At 49.9% G+C, this 21250-nt stretch overlaps 1 protein-coding gene across 1 annotated transcript in view; it reads left to right on the top strand.

Annotated features, from left to right (window-relative positions):
* CNTN6 (contactin 6) overlaps window positions 1-21250 on the top strand; it is a 213563-nt gene that overhangs the window by 162097 nt on the left and 30216 nt on the right. Inside the window, exon 12 of the mRNA XM_039836823.1 lies at window positions 14528-14655. Within this exon, the coding sequence (XP_039692757.1) occupies window positions 14528-14655 (128 nt within the window). The remainder of the gene's footprint in view (window positions 1-14527; window positions 14656-21250) is intronic.

The raw sequence follows: 21250 nt of genomic DNA, 5'->3' as shown, positions 1-21250 counted from the left end.
CTATAAAGTTCCTGGGAGTCAGGAGACGGGGCCCAAGCCTTGACTCCACTTCCCACGCGGGCGGGACGTCCAGCAAGTCCCTCCCCTTCACTGCCCCGGGTCGAGTCCCCTGAAAATCGGTGAGAATGGCACTTGTTTCCTAGGTGGTCGTAGAGTTCGGGTGGCACGGCCGTGCGGGGAGGCTGAGCCACGAGCGGCCCGCCCCGCTGGGTGGGCACACGGCTGTTAGCCCGGCCCAGATGCCCGACCTCTGGCCGCCAGGGTAGAACCATAGACCGAGGAAGCTGACCTCCGCCGGGCGGCCCCGGGCGGCCCAGGAACCGACCCCACGTCTGCTAAGTTTGATTCCTCGCTCCTTCCTTTCCTTGTGGATCCGCTTAGCAAGTGAACTGACAGGAACCAAAGGCCCGGATTTATCTCCGCAGCCCAGTGACCGCTGGTGACCCGTTCAGGAGTCGCCGTGTGAACTTCTTCGGGAGGGCCCACCCCCTGGACAGACGGCTCGGACTTGTCCTCTGACAGGCGACTTTGAATAGGATGCCCGAGCCACCTGTGGCTGGACATGCAAGGTCTGAACGATAACGGTTAAGAGATGGAGAGGGCTTTTTCTATTATCCAAAGAATAGTAATTGAATTAATAAGTAATCATCATATTTCTTCCTTATTTTCCTAAAAACGTATCGACCACATTTCTCCCAAATTTCCTAAAATAAAATAAAATCCAGCTATATGTCAGACAAATGATCAGTAATAAAGAATATAATCATTTTGAGCACCTCTCGTATGCCAGGCAGTATACCAGAACTTTCTACATCTCAAAAAATTACACCACATCTTTTTGTCGACTTCAGATGCATTTCTGAAATACAGAGGTGCCACAGAGTATGTGGTTATGTTGGTACCTGTTCTACCCCAGGGGCTCAAAGAGCTAAATACACAGACATTTTGAAATCCACCGAGAACCAAACTCACTCAATCCGGAGATTCTTCTTTTGGGCAGTTGGTCTCAGAATACGATTACAGTCCACGGACTTGAATGAGGGCACTGCCGGAGGCCTGGCAGCCGATTTCGTTATCTCTGCCCACCTGGGCTTAGATGGCGGTGGAGATGCAGATGGAGATACAGACGCAGACAGTGTGGATGGAGGTAGAGATGCAGGCGTAGGTGAGGACGTAGGCGTAGACTTGGGCACAGGCGTAGGCGTAGCTGTGGCCGTAGGCACAGCCATGGACGTAGGCGCGGGCGTGGGCGCGGGCGTGGGTGTAAACAGAACAAGGAGACTGCTCCAGTCCTGGGTGTTGGGTGCTTCGTTCCATGGCGTGATCCCACTAAACCCTGCGAGGCTCTGGGCACTTGGCAAACTGTGCACCTTGCACAAACGTGAACCCGCAGGTGGCACAGAATCTAACGGTGGTGCCTACGTGATACTTTGCCTTCAGGCCCACAGTTTGGCGGGGCCGCTCCACGTCCACCTGCGTGGCTCCCCAAACCCGAGACCTCCCTCTCGGATGCGACAGTCCATTGTGGGAAAGGGCCGGGGGCAGTTAGGTGAATGACGGACCGCGGGGAGGGGCAGCAGAGATGGGGAAGGAGGAGCGAGAGAGGGGGGAGCAGGGGGGCGCGGGGAGGAGCAGGGCGCGCTCTGCACCAGGAGGCGACAGGGAGCTCCTGAGCAGGTCTGCTGACCTTCTCTTCATAGGTAAAGAGGCACCCGGGGGAGGACCTGTTAGAAAGCCCGTGGCATAGGACCCAGGGAGGGACCGAGTTAGTTTGCCTTCATTCCGCTCCTTGCTAAGCTGCCTGGAAAAGCGGTTCCTCTGCTCACGGAGCCCGTGGCTGCAGAGCCCCCCGCACCACGGTCTCCCCGGAACCCCTCACCCGTCCTGCAGGTGGGGCAGCAGCTAACAGGGTCCGGGCCCGGGATAGGGGAGCCCACATGTGACGCTCCCTGACTCCGGGTTCTCCCACGCCGTCCTCGGCCTCAAGGCCCCAGCTGGTTTTGCGATGACACTGGCCCACCCCCCACCCGCACACCCACCTGTTCCCTGCACCTTTAGCCAGCACGTGGCGACTCCACCGTCCGCCCCGCAGCGCTTCCTGACGGAACGCGCGAATCTTACTCCACACCTCAGCGACTCACCGTAATAGTGCTTAGTGCATCGGGTAGCGTGAGGATCGAAGAGGCAAATGAACCAAATGTCCCCATGTCCAAGGAAGAATGGCAGTCTGTACAATGCCAGGCTTCTTACGACCTCTCCTCTGTGCTGTCTCCTGGTAAGAAAATCTTGCCTTGTTCATACTCACTCCCCGAGAGCCAGGTGAAGGTGAGCCTTTCCGGGGGACACGCGCTGCAGCTGAGAAGCCCACCCTCCGACCAGCCTCCCGCGAGGGAGACCGCGCCCCCTACACTGTCAAGTCGCTCTCAGTTCTCAGGCTGCGTTGTTTGGGTTCAGATAACAGATTAGATCACAGATAAGAACCTGATGAAAAATGCAGATCCCAGAGAGTCGAGTCAGTAGACAGGAAGCAGCGCCGGGGAGCCCACATTTTTATAAGTTACTCTCCCGGCTCCCAAGGGAAGCTGAGGCCGTAGCACACGCAGCAGCAGCCAGACCCTGGCTCGGTGCAAACACATTACTTAAGACACGAAAACTTTATTTCATCTCTTTTTCCTCCGTCACGTTGCTTCCTACACTGAACTGCTCAGCTCGAGTCCTCAGCTCGCTTCAGTGTTGGAAACATGAGTACGGTTTCGCCCAGGAATGGTGTCCAGTTGCTTGAGTGCTCTTTGGGAGTTTCTGAGTGACGTTTTTATCTTCCGAAGTTTACATAAATATTCAACAGCGATAATTTTATAAGCAGAAAAGGTCAGTTATTAGTGCGATTTGTACAAATGAGCTTCGGTTCTTGGTTTGACTTTTGAGCAAAGCTGATGACTTGACGTGTGTGGACGAGAAGGCGCCCCACCTTCGCGATGTCGCTTGAGGGGTGTGTGGTTACCCCGGCCCCTTCCTGCGGGTGCTGCTGGGCCTGTAGAACCTCAGCGGACGGAAGGAAATACACAGAGACGGAACAGCCGCCTTGACGGTGACGACGGCCCAGCTGGACGCACAGAGTGGGGGTCGGTCCGGCTAATATCGTCACCCCGAAGAGACGGTCTGTGTTAGAGCATCGTTTTTAGCCACTGGTTAACATTTTCCAGCTTCTGTCTCGGTTTTCCTTTTTGCTCAGTGGCGCTTTTTAATTTTTCCCACGGAAATGGGTGCGAGCCCCCGTTTCGTAAACCAGCCTGATGGAAGCGGCCTGGCTGATGGCCGTCCTGGGACAAGAACCAGCGCGTCACTCACGCCCGCCCTGCCCCCTCACCGGCACGCAGCCCCTGTGCGCCCCAAGAATCGCCGAGGTCTCCCAAGAGCCTAGTTTGAGAATTACTGATTTAGAGTGACAAACTTGATTCTCGCGTGTGACTTGTCAAACTACTCATTTATTTATAAGCACAGCTGCCATCCAGTTTGACAGGCTTTGTGAAACACGCTGGGTGTATAAATTTGGACGAGCTCAGTCTCGGGGGGGTGGGGGGGAGCAGACAGGCCAACAGCTCCCGTGCAGTGAGGCCCGTGTCACCGCAGACGGAGGACGGTGTGGACATTCGGTGGCTCGGCTTACAGGAGGCCAGGTGGGCACCGACTCACCTGGCATTGGGGAATTTTCTCAGGGAAAAAATAGGGGAACAGATGTGTTATGGGGCTACTCACTCCACGGTCAGTCCCGTAACTGGTGCCAGTTCCAGGGTTATGGGGATTTCTCTGAAACTCACGACGCACCCCCCTTGACTCCTCAAAGTACAGACTCACCCCGTCTGGCGAGTCATCCAGCAGCTGGCCCTGATGACTAACGGGATGCTCAGACCTACTTCACTGCATATACTTTCACTCTATCTCAGCGTAAGTTAACCGAGACAGCCAGAAATCTCTTCTTCCTGTACTTGCCCATGAGACTCTTGATAATGATAATAACGAATAATGATAAACTTCCTAAGCTTAATAAAGGACTTGATCTGGGTATGAACTTATGTATCATAATTAAGAAAACAGAATTGGAGTTCGCAGACAAGGGCTCACATCCGCGTCGAGCCCCACCCCCCATTCTCCGCCGCGTCTGTGGACTCAGTTTTGTAGACTCTGAGGAATACAGAAGATGAGCAGGCAAAGGATTCTTTCAGAACTGGAAACTCCACAAGCACCGTCTGCTTTCAAGATGTAGGGCGAAGCGTTTCCCAGACCCTCCCATTCTGAGACCGCCGGTTACAGACCCGGAGTGAGTTAACAGCCCACTCCGTCCCTTTTTATACCCGAGAGAACCCGGGACCTCGGGAATAAAGTTACTAGCTCAAGGTCACCCGGCTGTGTTTGAGGATTGTCTCTCTCAAAGCACGCGGCGGTGAAAACTTCACATTCGCAGAATTTCAAAGCCTTGAGGAAATCTCGCAGGAGGCTCGTCATCACGAAGGTCATAAAGAGCTGGCCGGATGGCCTCAGTTCCGTTTTGCACAAACCTCCCCTCCACTGTCTTCCATCGGTTCTCCCCTCGTTATTCTGGGAGCACGCCCTTAACATCTTTCTTTGAAGTCCTGTGTTCACAACGCTTTTGTCCTTTGCCAACCGTATAATGTCTTGCTTTTTCTTTCGCTTTGCTCGGGCTGCGAGGCAGGTCAGCGTATGAATCTGTGCGACTTCCCGTTCGTATCTCCTCAGGCATCAAAGATACTGCAGCAAACGGAGACACTTTTCTTTATTATTTTTCTCTCCTACTAAACAGCAAGTTATTCCTTTTAGGCCTCTTTCGCTGGATTAATCCAGCTAAGCTCTCCGTCTGATGCCGTTTTGTTAATGTTAAATCACATTTTCTGAACATTTTATGGTAATCAGCCTAGCAGCACACCCTGGCAAGCCTCCGGAATAAAGACACATCATGACACCAAATAATTATGTTATTTAGCAACTGCTCTCATCTGCCATCTCCTAATTTGTGTCATAATTCAGTCACCCCGAGTCTGTGTTTGTGTTGTATGTCAGCCACTACAAAGCTGGCGCTTAAATTATTTGTGTATGTTAAACAGGAGTCACATTTTGATGAATTCTAATGTCTGGATATCTGACTCCTGGTTGCTGCTTTGGGGTTTAGGGTGGTTGAACTAGAAACTGAACTTTGAAAACATTTGGTCGTTTAGACCAGTAATTACGCATTAGGCATAAAACGTACTGCAGAAACCAGGGACTTAAAAAAAAAATGAGGCTCCAACAGCAGCAATAGCATTATTTCCGTGTAGACCGCAAGTGTCTGAGTCAGTGTCCTATGTGCACGTGACAGCACTGCCCCGTCCTCGGCCCACGAAGCCCTTGGCGTTGGCTGCTTGGTGGCCCCGAGTCACCTCCGATCGATCAGTTCGTGGGAAGCGTATCGTTAGTTATTTCACCTGTTTGAAATGTAGGTTCTTCTAGTCTGTCGAGCGTGGGGAAACAGGGTGCGGGAGGGTCCCCATGTGTGCCTGGGCTTCCCCCGCCACCGGACCAAGCGCACTCTCCGACAGGACACAGCAAGATGGACTGGGTCATGCGGCCGGTTTGAAACGCCACTCCACGCAGGTTTCCGCTCGTGTCTGGGTTCCCTCCCTCCCCCACCCGACCACACAGACACGAGTAAACACTCTGCCCGACATAGCTCAACACGAGGCAGGGAAGCCGGTTATTTGTCGGGAGCGCGGACGGAGGCTCAGGAAACAGCATCACTATTATCGCGGTGTTTTCTGTGGACCAATTAAATAATGCGGCGCCCCCAACGGGGTCCACATTAACATAATTAAAACAATTCTATTAGAGCTTCTATGGGACCCTGATGGTGCGTTCCATATGCACAGGTCTTACCCCCGACGATGCTGGTTTGAAGGTAACTCTGGGCCTACACTATTGTGCTATGTCGCACAGCGTAGCCAACTCAGCGAAGTCACTTAGCCAAATAACCACCGTGCTCATACCGATAACTAGTTTTTATTTTTAAACAAATAAGGTATTTGACTGAGTTTCTCTTAGTTCACTAAATTTACTGATAGAGTTTATAAACATACATCCAGACCTAGAAAGAAACAGCCAATGATTTCAGAGTGGATACAATGAGAAAATACATATTAATTAAGTACCCAGGAATTGCCAGTGTTCTAAGGATATAGAAAGAAAGAAAGAATAACGGCCACCGCGTTGGGGACACTCCTTGTATTCTAGACTTACGCTCAGCATTTCTAATACAGATTTTTTCATTCACACAACAAACTGGTGCTATGGTTATCCCCATTTTACATGTAAAGTTTACATAGAAATCAAGCTAAACAAGTGCTCCCAAAACAACACAGTCGAAAGGGGAAGCAGATCAGGGGGCCAAGGCTGACGCGAGCCCGTGGCCTCAGAACTGCCCCCAAGCTCACCGTCCGTTTAGACAGTGAAGACTCGTCTAAAAAGAAAGTTACGGTGAAGGAGCAAAGGCAATGAAATGGAGGAGCCCAAATAACTGGATGCCCACGTGAAAAAAAAAAATAAATGTAAACGCAGACCTCATACCCTTCCCCCAAACCGACTCACAACGGATCACAGACCCAAAAGGAAAATGCGAAATGATAAAACCCTCGGAGGGCAGGAGAGGGGCAAAGCTGGATGACCTGGGTGTGGCGACAATGTGTCGTCTACATCTCCAAAGGCAGATCCATGAAGGAAACACAGGACAAACGCGACTTCCGCTCTGTGGAAGACAACGTCGACGGAACGAAAAGTTAAACCACAGCCTGGGAGGAAATATTTGCAAAAGACACCCGATAAAGGATAAGAAATCCTAAGAAAACAAACAACATTATTTAAAATGAGCCGAGACCTTAACGGACACCTCACCAAAGTAGATAGAAGGGTGACAAAGAAGCATATGAAAAGCCCCTCCACACCGGATGCCATCAGGGAAATGCAAATGAGAACAACGTCGAGGTACCACTCCCCTCCTGCCGGAATGACCCAAATCCTGACAGTGACGACATCACACGCTGGCGACAGGGAGCAGCGGGAACTCCCGCCCACCGCTGGTGGGGACAGTGTGGCAGTCCCACAAAACGAAGCGCGCTCTTACTACACGATCCAGAAACCACGCTCCTTGGCATTTACTCAAAAGAGGTGAAAAATTCTGTCCACACAGAAACCTGCCCATGGATGTTTGTGGCAGCTTTTTTCATAATTGCCCAAACTTGGAAGCAGCCAAAACATCCTTCAGTAGGTGATGGATGAATAAATCGTGGTCCATCCAGGCAATGGATTGTCATTCAGCGCTGAAAAGAAACGAGCTAGCAAGTCATAAAAAGACATGGAAGAACCTCACGTGCACACGACCGGGCGAGAGACGCCAGCCTGCAAGGCCGCGCGCTGTGTGATTCCGACTGTACGACATTCTGGAAAAGGCAGAGCTGTGGGGCAGTGAGACGTCAGTGGTCGCCAGGCGGTGGGGATGAGGAAGCCGGGTCGGTGGAGCATGGATTTTTAGGACAGTGAAAGACCCGGATGATACTATAGAGAAGGGTACGTGCCATTGCACATTTTTCCCAACTCGGGGAATGCGTGACACCACGGGGGAGCCCTGGGGGAGCCATGCTGCTTGGGTGACTGTGACGTGTCAGTGTGGGTTCGTCAGGGGTAACAGGTGTACCCCTCCGGGGACGCGACAGTGTCTGGAACAGAGGCCATCGGTGTCGGCTTAGGGGCTGGCTGGGATCGCGGTAGGCAGGGTGGCCAGCGCGCGCTCTCCGGGCGCCGGGCAGAGACTCGGCTGCCCGCCCGCGAGTCTGGGAATGACACGCTCGAAGGGAGATCTGCACACCGTGACCGTGACCGTGTGGTCCTCTCTGGGAACAACGGGGCCCTTTCCCAACAGGCCAATAAGAGAGGACCTTCTTCCTACTTCTTGACTGTCCTGGTGCATGTTACCTCTTGTTTAGAACTGACTAAAGGTCGGAAGAGTGTTGCAATTTGCTGAGGATGACCTATGTCGCTTAGTAGAGAGGCTGCCTTTTATTTTCTGTGGCCCATTCAATTCTCTCTCTTGAGATAGCAATTCATTTCACTCTCTGCCTCTCTTTGTCTCTCTGTCTCTCTCTCTCTCTCTCTGTCTCTTTCTCTCTCTGTCTCTTTTACTGGGTTATCTCTTTTGGGTTTTTACTACTCTGATAATCTAATGAGGTCTGACAAAATAGGTTTTCATTAATCCACCGATTAGGTCTTTGAAATTGCTCTGGTGAGAGGTGTGAGCTATTTTCTGTGTCTATTGCCATTAGAGTCATTTCAAGTTATTGACATGAAAGATGGAAAGAAGAAACTTTATTTTGATTTAAGGGCGCAAGCTTTGGTGTTTTCTTGATTGTAGATCATATCCGTCACTTTTTGTAGCTTGTTAAAATAAGGAATTTTTAGAAGATAGCTTATTATATGACATTGAGATTAGCATGGATATTACACATTAGCTACGATCATCAGGTGCTGAAATTATTAAACTGTAATATCAATATTTGATCTAAAATGCGTTCCAGTGGGACATTTTACCTGAAACCTAAATTGTGAAGAGCCGAAATTTATACATCCTTTTCTATTTCTTATCTAACTCATTTTAATCCAATTTATTTTACATTTTCTAGAAATCAGTAAAATTAGACAGTCAATTAAAATTTCATGGTCTACAGCATTATCTTTAGACAAAACTGGAAGCAATGCTCCAGTTAATAATCTGACTATAAAAATAGCAGAATTGCTCTACTTTCAACAGTAAGAAATTGTAATTGCCCCATGTCCTACTTTTTCTCAGTTTCAGAAATATAGCTGGTGCTGATCTTTGATGTCCTTGAACTTCGTGATAGGACATGGTTCTTATCAGGCAAAGAAATCAGACTCTTCCTCATTTTCCAGCCACACTCTGCAATCTAAATATACAGATCTATTTTCTCCGTGTAGATAAATTAAAGATGGGAGACAGTCAACTAGTTGTAGTGAAGAGTAGACGCGAACGCTAATAAAATCTGTTATATTTGTCAAGGTCGTAACGAACAGATGTCACGTGCAATGACGGAAAGCGAGGGTAAAGATTTCACGTTAGTCTTTCAAGAGTTCCTTAGACTGACACAAAACTTGACCCACACGCAGCAGGCGGAAGAGTCCTGTGAGGATTCACTCACTGGTCGCGGTCATCTGTCCCCCTGGGATTCTGTTCACCGCGGCTCACCCAGTAGCAGACGAGGGTCCGAAGTCAGGCAGAGGGGCCGGGGGGCTGCCCAGTCTTCCGTGCATCCTCCTGCAGCCCCTGACGGCCGGGGAGACGGACACACGTTTACGTTCACACATTCCGTTTAGTCTGCCTTCGGCGCATCAGTTAACCTTGAAACGTTCCCACGTGTCGGCGGCTCAGTTTCCTGCATGTTCTACTGTCCAACGCCACTATAAAATCTACCGGTGTCGCTCGGCTGCCAGACGCGGCTCGCAGCTCTGAATTTCTCCCTTTATGTTCTCGGAATGCGGTGGGAGGCAGAGAGCGACCGCGATGCGTCTGCACGTGGAAATGTCTTCAGACCCCAGTTTTTACAGAACATTCTAAATGCAGGCACCTTAATCTGCGATCCGATCATCCAAACGGAACACTCGGCTTTGGAAATTCAGAGGAAACTTTTCTATTCAGCTGTGTGGACAGTTGACATATACCTGATTAAGTGGACATTTGAGACCAGAGACTTGAGAGGAGGGGTGTCACCTCCCAGCTGCGAAATGGTCATAGCGGAAGAGTTTTGGCGGGAACGTACGTGAGGCGGGTATCAGCTCGGCGACACCAAAACGAAGCACGTCCAGGGACCGACCGCCATGAGTTCACGAAGGCCCCCGGCGTGCCGCTGAGTCCTGTGGGACACCGGGTCCCCAGGCTTAGGCACGAGGAAGGACAGAGGAGAGGATCAGAACACAGTCTGAGCCTGGAGTCCGGCCAGGGCGAGTCCTAGTATCAGCGGGAAGAGGAGTAAAATCGATCGCTGGCATTTAATCGATCTGGTCTCCTAGCAACGCCGGGATCGCTCCCCAAATAAAACCGCGGACGTTGTGCATCAGGAAGATAAAGCGTCAAGGACACGGACAGGAAGGAGGGCGCGTTCCGCCCGGTGCTGGGTAGAGAGGCGGGGCTGGGCACAGTCTCGCTGGCGTCGGTCTCCTTTCCCAAGGGCTGGCACTTGCCTCTCGGGTCCCTCTGTTGGGACTGGACTGCGGCCCGGTGCGTCCCCCGCCCCCGTTTTTCTGTCCGTGGCATCGTGGAAGCGCCTGCATTCTTCATCCAGACGGGAAACTGGCTCATTAAACCCACCTGCCGACCGCTAACGAGGAGCCAGGCGTAGTGCTAAGCATTTAACGTGGTTTCTGTCATTTACCCCTTGTTCCCCTGTGATGCAGGTAATAGACGTGTCCCCGTGTCCCCGACGAGAAAGCCGACGGCCTGGACTGTTGAATGACTTGGCCCCGGTTACACAGATATTAGGTGGAGAGCTCAGATTCCACCACAAGCAGTTTGTCCCCAAACCCCGTGTCCTTGCCTGCTCTGTGATGACACCATAACTGCGGAAAATGGCCTAAGACAAGTAGAAAGACAACCCTCAGCATTAACGTCATTATCACCTCACAGGTTAAAGCGCTTAAGCTTCAAACGCCCCAGTAGCAGGGAGAGCAAACTCACCTTTAAGATCGCAGAAACACCAGTGACCCTGAGAAAGGCACCCGTGCGCACGCGCGCACCAACGCCGTCACGTTCCAGGGGGCAGTGGCCCCTCCCGGGTCGCAGTGCGGCCACCCGTGTTAAGGCCGCCCAAATACGTAACTTCCAAGCATACCTGTAAATACCTGACGCTCAGGTGTGCGCCCTCGCTGACCTCACCGCTTGTAAACTGCGCCTCGGGGACTGGAGAAAGGCTGGGGCAGGGTCCTGGGCCTACACCACCGGGTGGGGACCCCGAGCAAGCTCCTGCTTCTTCCGGCGCCTCGGTCCCCTGACTCGTCCAGTGGGGACGATGACAGTGGTGAGCCCAGGGTTGTGGCCGGAGGGTTCGCCGAGTGGAGATTCCTCCCCTCAGCGGAGGGCCGGTGCCCGGCCAGCTCCGAGGAGCCCTTCGCACCCTGCCGGCGACTGACAGGGGAAGGGGATCCATGGAGGAGCTCGCGGCCTGTCACCCCACAGCCCCACTGCAATTCCTCACGCGGTGCCCTGGGCACAGCAGGTGCTCGGTGACTATGCGCAGAATGAATCGGGAAGGAAGAGTGAGTGGGCATTGCCCGTGTCCAAACACGCACTAATCAAAGAGCCCGTGGAGCTGCGGAAGGGCTCCGTGCGCCCCGGCGCCCACGTGCCCCACGGGTGCCTTTGTGATCTGTGGTCTCATGGTTCAATCTCAGCGTTCGGTCCTGATGTAAATACACATTCCAGACATGGGTTACATTCATCGATCGCTTTATCGTCTCTCGCTTTCTTCTCAGAACTAGGTTTCCGGCCCTAATTGCTTGTGCGCATCTCCATTTTCATCACCGGAATGATGCCCTTTTTCTTCAGATAGCCAGGCTATCTACACGTGCGTCCCTCTTGTTTTTAAATGCCAGGGAAGCTTACATGGAATAAAGATAGAATATTTTAATATATTGTATTCACGTGTCCCTTTCCACGCCCCCAGATCCCATTTAAAGGAACTTTTAACACATTCCAAAAGAAGGATAGAATATCTTTTAGAATATTCTAAAATAAAGAAATGAGTCTTTATCTTGCTCTTTAGATTACCAAAACCATCGATTAAAATGTTCCAGTTAATTTTCGCATGTCCATTCTTCCTCGCCTGAAAATGTTCGTTGCTTTGTACAATTTAATCTTAGATGTATTTATTTTTATCATTACTGCGAAGCCAGGTTTGGTATGTGACAGACTCGAAATTCCCATTTCTCTTTAAAATTTTTGTTTAATTATTCTGCATAAAATTAGAGTTACAATTAGGTGGTTCGATTCTATTTAATAGTCACAGATTAAGTTTTCTTACTATATTTTAATATCTCTTTCTAATGAAAAGACATTAAATAAGTTGAAATATTTATAGTTCTTATCACGTGATAAAATCTCTGGTTATGGTTAAATATCTGGCTTCTATATCCTAGGTCACTTGGGAGAATTAATGTTTAATTATCTATTTTTGACAAGTGACGAATCAGTTTGGTGGCTAGTTTGGTTATTTTCATAAATTATTTAAATCTCACTTTTGTATCCTTTCATACATTTTTGTGCATCGATCTCATGAAAATAAGAGGGGTCCTTAGGAATAGAAATAGTCTTTCCAGACTAATGTTTGATGCGTGATGAATTGACCGGTGCTTCTCAGACGTTATAGTGCACAGCAGTCCCTGGGTGAAACACTAAACACAGCGTTTGATTCGCGAGGTCTGGATGAGACACATGTCGAGACGCAAACACTGAGGGCATCTGACGATCGCTCAGCAGACGCGCCCTGAGCATCACCGTGAACACACCGAGTTAGTTTACGATCGCTCAGCAGACGCGCCCTGAGCATCACCGTGAACACGCAGAGTTGGTTCGCCACAAGCCCGGCTGGGTGGTGGTGCTGGACGCGTGAGGCCAGCAGTAATCGATGTAACTTTCCACCTGTTCTCTAAACTCACGCGCTATTTCGTCTCAGGCCCATTTTATCTTTTCCCAGTTAGTCTGCCTTCCCAGCATTTCAAGCAGTAGTAGCCTCTTGAGAAATACTAACCAACTGATTAAGATTTCAAAGGAAATAAATGGTTTCAATGATGACAATTCAAATTAGCAAAAATGATTGAACAAGTATCAAAAGCCTTAAAAGGGGGTGAACTTGGAGTAATACTAAACCTCTGTTAACGTGGATGCTTCTTTTCTGGAAGATAAGTGAAAAATTATACGACGTATAAATACCGGTACTGCTAGCTTGGAAATGGGTCTGATGGTCTTTAGATATCAACAGATCCGTATTTTTAATCATTAAAATATTTTATTTGCCAAAATTTACTGTTTATGTTGCTAAAAATTCCTAGTTCTTCCTAAATTCTAGAGGTAGATAATGCGCCCAAATGCTTCTCACAGTGACCTCTTCTAATTAGATCAGACAAGAAGTTGCATTTAGCCCAAGTGTACTGCATAGCAGAATAGCTCTGTTACTGTGTCAATAACGGTGCGATCTAATTGTTAATGAACGTTGGGATTGAGAAACCAGGCATTTCAGAAATTAAATCAGATAGCAAATGTCTGCTGCTGGGAACTACTCCAAGATAATGACTTAAAAAAATTCCGATTATGTACCGTGGACCATTCTAAACCCAGCTGTGGTCCCTTCCACTCACTTGGTGACAGGATGCAGAACCTGTCTAATAATAGTAAACCCAGCATCAGTGGCCGGTTTTATACAGATTGTAGTGAGCTGATATTCTCTGTGTTTCAAATTGGGTAATTAATTGTATTAGCCACATCGCGCGTAGTACACAGGTTAGACACGCTGATACATCGCACTGCAGGGGCACGGTTCTGTTGCTGTGCGTGGATGGCGTGCGGGCCGACTGTCTTGCCTCTCTTCCCCTTCAAACTACCGGCGTTAAAAATCATTTTTCATCACTTGTTTTTGTATAGTTCTGACGACCCACTAGCGTTTTTAGAGATGCGTTTATAAAAGCTCGCTAATTAAATTTATAAGACATAAAACCGAGCGGATGATTTGGTTTTTCCCATTTTTTGTCTCATAAACGCATTCGATGGCGATATGGTCAGGAAACCAATCTTGGGGTTCCCCCGATGACAATGGGGTTCTGATGTTTGCTTTTCACTATTTCTGATTTTCAGAGAAAATATAAGAATCATGTTGTAAAAGCTTGGAACTTCTTAAGGAGTTATCCCTCCAGCGTGTGCTCTATGCCTGCACGAGTTTCGAGAACGTTTAATTCAGTCCTATTCATGAATCTTCAGCCCGCCCACGTCTCCCTTCCCCTGATGGGTGCAGTAGGCCACACGGGGGGCTGGGCCCTTTGGCTTCAGAGCCACATGGGTGGTCCCTTCGAGTCACTAGCGTTCACAGGCGTTGTGGTCGAGCGCTCTGAAAGTGGCCGGGAGCGCCAAACGAGACCGGGTCTCTAGAGGCACGGACTCAACCATGCAGAAACTGCCTGATGTTCCACGTGCGTCGAAAGCAGTGCTGACGATTCCGGTGACGGTTTGAAAGTCATCAGCGCTGCGTCAGAGCAAAGCTCAGGGCATTGGTTCTCACACGCGGATTCGGGGATGGTGGAGTGACGAGCAGAATGACGGGCGAGGGATGCATGCGTATGTCACATGCGCCCGCGGTTTGAAATGCAGATGAGAGGTTGAGTCTGACGGACTTTCAGAAGCCTCACTGCCGATGCTTGCGTGTTTCCTTCTCAGAGTGTACGTCTCGGAGGACGGCAGCCTCGCCATGCATAACGTGACCAGGTCCGATGCCGGGCCCTACACGTGCACCGCGACGAATCAGTTTGGCGTCGCCAAGGACACCGGCGGCCTGGTCGTAAAAGGTACCTTATCACCTGCATTTGTGCTTGGCGAGCACGGGAGATAAGTACGCGTGTCCCGGCCTCGCGCACAGCGTCACCCCTGCGTCACGGCGGGCGTGTCACGGTTAACCTGAGCGTGTCCCCATACTCATCAATAGTAAGTGCCCTTTGCCAGCGGGGGACCAGGGCTGGGGTCCATGCTTCAGCCGTCCAAATGCCATCAGTGGGAAATTGGGCAGAATTCAAAGCCACTTCTGAAATATCTGAAATCCTACGAATGCCCGCATGGGGGTGGGGGGTGGGGGACATGGACATTTCGATGAAGTCGGTGGATACTATTTTTCTTGGTTAAGTGTCCTTCAGAAACTCTCATTTCGTATGGAACAATTACTCGCATAGAAGGCTGCCGAGTACATAACCAGTTCATTTATTGATGGACCTCTAGGCGCATAAGTGAAATGCAGACTCTCGCATACACTATAACAAGCGGTTTTTTCAAAGAGAAAAATATTAAATATTAGCGTCCACGTGCATCATCATTATGTCCCCATCAGAGGGCAGATGACAGCAGACGGCTGGGGGCGACAGGGCTGCGTCCTCTCTTCAGGCTCTTGCGTGACGGTCGCTCCGAACGCACCTGGCGGGTCAGTCGCCGGGGACGTCGTTCGAGTCAGAGTCCAGGCCCTGATGTTGCTGCTTCGCTCGATCGAGCCTCGGCTCACGATGCTTGCGTGTTTCCTGGAAGCCACGTCACTTTGATCATTTCCTTGTCACCTGGATGATAAAGACGACTGTCTTGATGAAGTAGTCTGAGCGGCTAACTCAGCCCAAAGGATTAAATTCAGCATTGGGTGTTTGTTTGATCATCATTTCTATTTAAAAATGAATGTATTCGGTACAAAAGAGTTAGCCGCTACGCTTCGCGCCTCACTCAGGGAAGGGTGTCTCTCCCGTATCTCTGCCACTTGGTCTCGTTACTGTGCCCATAGTCGTCTGAAGCGCGCGGGCAGTGTGACGGATGCGGCCAGGGTCGAAATCCAACTGCCGTGGCACATTTTGAAAAACTCCGCTTCCTTGGGACGGTCTTCCTATCGGGTTTTTAAGACGGAGGTGGACTCGATGTTTTGAAGAGTGGGCTGGGGCTGTGCTTACTGACGGCCGCTTCTCCAGAAAGCTCTTGGTGCAGCCACGTACTGACGAGTGGGAACGCTTTGTGTTTAAAGGAATAACATGTCCATTAAGGGAGAAAAAAAGAGAGAGAGATTTATCACCTCATTTCAAATTAAGAAGGGAGAGGTGGCTCGATTTCACTTTATTACAGCGGAAGGCTGACGGGGGGTTGGAGGAGAAAAAGCCGTTGATTTCTCCATGTCTGGAGCAGTCCTGAGACGGGGTGGGGGCCTCAGGTGTGAAATACGGGGACGGAACACAGCAGCCCCAGAAACGTCCTTTCTCAAAGAAAGTTTCTGTAGAACACCGGGGACCGGCGAGCTGGACCGATGGTTCTGTTGCTTAAATGCAAGAATTCGCCGCGGAGGTTAAGGAAAACGATAATGAGCGGGTAGATGGGGCGGGTGGGTGTTTCTCTTCCTCAAGTGTTTCTCGAGCCTTCGGCAGCATGATGCCATCCGTCGGCAGTGGAGTTGAGGAGAGCAGAAGATTCCTATTGCTCTGAGAACTCGGGGGCAGCGGGCTGTGCCTCGTTTCAAGGCAGCGGCTGGTTATTTCCGACGCGTGGCATAGCCACGTTTTTGCTAGATAGGCTTCTAGTTCTTGGAATGAAAACATATCAGTCTATATTTGGGCTATTCCATTAAACATGCCATTGTCCCCAGGTACTTTGCTCTTTCTACAAGTCAGAAAATAACTAAATAAGATTGCTCGGTTTAAAAAAAAACTGACTTATATTTTTGTTTATTTTCGGTGTTCTTTGCCGGGTCTGTTGAAACAAAATTGTCCCGATCTGCATTCCTAGTCGATTCCATCTTTCCACTCTTTCTCTTCTGCGACACGCTTCATCTTCCACAAACTATATAATTCACAATTTGCTAAGTCTGTCGTTTCTCCTCCATCCCTCCTTTCCTCTGGAAAAGAACTTAAAGAAGGCAGGGGTGTCACACATCCCGGGAACTGTGCGTGTTCAACAAATGCCGATTGAGCGAGTGAAAAGGTGTCATCTTACACGCCTTCGTGCCCAGGGGTAATTTCCGTCCCGACTCCTTGTTCTAAAATCTGTGAGTTTTTTGGTGGTTCCAGGTTTAAGCATCTTAGAATACTTTGCACTAACGAGCGTCAGAGGAAAATAACAAATTTCTAAATTTTCACCTTCCTGGCGTAAGCGTCTGTATTTCTGTATTTCTGGTAGACAGAGAACTTAGTCTGCAAGGGGTTTCAAATGTGAAGCTGTATGAAAATCCTAGAGGCTTTTGGGGGAGAACTCAGTGTTCTGATACCTTCGCATAGACCAGAGCCTCCCTCGTGTGCAGAAAGGACATATTTAGTTTGCATAAATATCGAGTTATTTTCACTCGTCTGTATCTGATAACGGAAGGTCGTTGTGTTTGTTGTTTTACCCCCATGAAATATCCACATCCCAGGATCTTCTGCTTCTTTGCCATTGACAAGGACCACTGTGTGTTACACAAATACACACGTACACGATGGCACAAATATATTTTAAAAAACTGCATAAACACAAAATGCGTGTACAGGATGAGTAAAAGCATCGCTAAGAACTTTGCTTTACTACTGATCTATAATGCACAATCTTGATTAAACCATGGGATTGCTATGCAAATCCAGTTCAAAGAAAAGCCTGTTATCATCATACCCCCTTAACGAGACTGCTGTCTGTCATTCCCTTTCATGCAGAAACGGTGAAGGTATCACTGCCAGCGAATTATTATTTTGCAGCCTACAGATTGGAAGCTTTAATCTGAGAAAGAATTATAGTAATTATAATTGTATGCATCGATTCAGCCATTTTCTGGACTGTCGGGAGGGAAGTCATCTGGATGTTTGTGAAAATGGATTAGCGTGAGTGTTTGCTCGTGTACAATGCTCGTCTGATTGTCATCACAGAGTCCGATACAACTGTGTTTGCCAAACCAAGATCAGCCTGTAGCGACCTTACTGGTAATAGGATGGCAAGGAGCAAATGAGAAATTTCAGTAAAGCTGATAAACCAATCATCTCTTCTTGAATTTCCTTATCAGCCTCAGTCACGCAAGAAATGTTGCTGTTAGATAGCATGTAAGACAATCACAGTTCGGAGAGGAAGAGCCGTCGGGCTTAGTTTGGGGCTGATACGGCTTATCTGCTTTCAGAGGATTCCGAAGTTATCTGCATGGTGCGTCTATTTTGCTAATGCGACAGGGGGAGGCAACTTCGCATTCAGACATCGCGAGTCCGATTAGCCGGCCGTGCCAGGGCCTCTGAACACGCCCAGTGTGATCGAGGGCCATCTTCCATGAGCACAAACGGGAAGTCGGCCGGGAGCAGAGAGAGCTTAAGTGAGGGTCTTCATTTTGGAGGACTCGGCTTCAAATTACATGCATCGAGAAGTAGATGAAAATCACATAAAAGGAGAAATTATTCGATCTGGCATTTGGAAAATTATTAAAAAGCAGAGTAACAGCAGGCTATAAAAACGATCTGGTCTGCAGGCAACATTTGTTTTTGTTTCCCCACTGGAGAAGTTTTGGATGTTCAATTATAGGCCTCATTGCTTCAGCATTATATTCAGCTGAAATGTCGGAACTTGGAAAAGCATATCTAATGTGCAAATTAAGTTTATTGCTGTTCATTTAGTTGTTTATTCTTTGTGATAGAGACTTTATTATGCCAGCACAGACAGTGGCCTATCCATTTTCTCCTGCGGAGCGAGGGGATGCACTGATGGAGTCCTCCATTCACTGAGAGAAATTTCAAGCTGGGTAGCTGACGGGGGCTCTGCGTTTGAACTTGAGTGTTGAGCCCAGCTGTGTGGAGACAGCCCGGCCCTATCGAGTCCACCAAAGTACAGTTCCACAGAAATGACGACGCACGTTGGAATTTGCGGGACATCTCGTCCTGGTCGAAAACACTGTGGCGGAGAAGTCTCTCGGATCTGCTGATGTGTTTTCCAAAATGCTCAATTCTGCACCCCGATTTTCTGCAGAGAATGATTTAAAACATTTTAATAGAATGAAGACTTTGATTTAAAAATGCATGGAAGCAATTTTAAGGTGAAAAACCCTATAGTAAAGTTTTACACTGGCTAGAAATGAAATTTTTTCTTTGCCCCTCTCATATCGAAAATAATGCCGATTGAATTCTTGAGACTTGAATTCCGTAATATCTCCAGGTAAAAAAGTGAAAACAAACAAAACACTTCCGTTTATGAGACACGGTAATGTCAATGTTATTTTGGTAGTTTTTTAAGAAATGTAGCCCGTCACTCGCAGAATTTCCAGGGATGTTGTTCTTTTTAACGTACATCGTGCAATCTATAACGTAAAAGACAGATATTTATGCGTTGTAGGTTTGCACCGTTTTTTTTATTGTTCAAGATATTTTTTACGGAACAGACCAAACCCGTGATTGGCTAAAGTTTTGTTCATTCTTAGTAAAAAATAGGGAGTATATAGCCAGCGTTGACCCCGCGCGAAGGAGGCCCCCACGGGCGCGCGCACCACTTCTCGGACTGGTGGAAAGCGGAGACCGGGCCGGGGCCATCGCTAAGCGTGACCGGACGGCGGAGAGCTGGCCCTTCCCGTCCCGAATGTCACACTCTGTATCATCATCATCATTGACTCCCGTTTATTAGTGCACGCTCGCCCCAGGCCTGTGATGGGGGCTTCACGCGTGTCATGTCGCTGAACCTCAGAGCCACACTGTGATCAGACACCACCTTCATGTCACGCGGGGGACACTGAGGCACAGAGGCCGAAACCACTGGCCCGGGGGCCCTGTGTTCGCAGGAGCTGGGCCTTTCCCGTCCTCCTCCGTACCCTCCAGAACCTTATGCGACACCTGCACCTGCCACCTTCACGGGACAGTGATTACAGTCCAGAGGGATGAAAATACAGTGACTCGCAGATATTAGTACTTCCCCCTAATTACTTCAGCTGTCATTCAGTAAGCAGAATTTAGTATTTGCTTGTACTTTTTCATTTGAGATAAACTTAACGTATAATGAAATACATACATCTTAAGTGTCATCGGTAGATGCGTACCCTTGTGTGACCCAAAACCACACCGAGAGCGTGTTTGAGGAGTGATGTGTCATTACTACGTAAAGGACCCGCAGATGCAGGCTCGGCATCCAGCGCGTGGATCCTCGAGACTCGAGGAAGGGGCGCCAGACTCTTTCGGGCCCCAGGAGGGAGGTGCTGGGCCGGAGGGCAGCCGACAGGAGGAAGGAACCCCGACCCTCTTCTCACCTGTCTCCCCCGGCCCCGCGTGACTGTTCGGAAGAAAGCATCCCCCCGCCTACGCGTCCCGCACCGGCCGAAGTCAGGACTCCCGATCCCGTGTCACGTGACGCTGCGGCGCTCACGGCAGCCTGGCCTGGTGACGGCGGACGGCGGTCTGAGCCATCGCCGTCTATTTCTCACGGACGCGGTGCCGTAAAAGTCACCGCTCACTGAGGAGCGACAGTCTGCAGAGGGCACAGCTGGCGCCCACAGCGCGAGCTCTTTCCGGGGGCTGTCGCGCCCCGCTCCGGTCGTCTGTTAGGAGGGGGGTACCTGCGTTCGCGCGTCACGCTGCTGCTTGCTGGGGACAGCCCAGTGCTGCCTCGCGTGCCCCTGAGACGGGATTCCCCGCGTTTTACACAGCCGCTTTCCTTCGCTTGTTTCTCTCCCCCTCGGGTTGTTGAGCATCTTTTCATATTTGCTCTAAATCATTGAAGTTGAGCATCTTTTCATATTTGCTCTAAATCATTGAAGTTGAGCATCTTTTCATATTTGCTCTAAATCATTGAAGTTGAGCATCTTTTCATATTTGCTCTAAATCATTGAAGTTGAGCATCTTTTCATATTTGCTCTAAAGCATTGACGTATGGACGTGGAAGACAGACAGGCAGTGGCGCCCGCCGGAAAGCTGCGACGCAGCGGCCGTGAGCACCTTGTGGGTCGCAGCTAAACCCTCCTCTGCCCACGGCGGGGCACACACCGTGGGCCACGTGCACTTTAATCCGTGAAGCACACGTCCAAGCAGATGACCTTGCGCTTGGCCGAGGAGACGTGAAACATCTGGCCTTCTGCACGTACGGGCACGAAGAGGAGAAACTATGACAGGAAAACCGACACCTCCACGGCTGGCCTGGCCGCGGGAGAGCCGCACGCCTGTCTCCTGGCAAGGGTCCTCGGGGCGTCCGCGCCGACGTCCTGCGTCTCCACCCCCCGCGTTAGTGGCCCCCTGCTCGCGCCGTTTGCTTGGCTTCCCGTGGCCTGGACGTCGATTCACTCCCCACTTCCGACGGTCACCGCCACTCCATGCCGACCCGCCGTGCGCGGGAGGCCCCTCGACCCGGACGCCCTGCCCCTCTGCCTCTCTCTGTCTCTGTCTCTCTGTCTGTCTCTATCTCTGTCTCTCTCTCTGTCTCTCTCTGTCTCTCTGTCTCTCTGTCTCT

The sequence above is a fragment of the Pteropus medius genome, unplaced genomic scaffold, assembly GCF_902729225.1.
Source record: "Pteropus medius unplaced genomic scaffold, Ma_sr-lr_union100, whole genome shotgun sequence".
In the NCBI taxonomy this organism is placed as follows: Eukaryota; Metazoa; Chordata; class Mammalia; order Chiroptera; family Pteropodidae; genus Pteropus; species Pteropus medius.
Note: the sequence above shows the minus strand (reverse complement) of the source record. Positions and strands in the feature narration are given on the sequence as shown.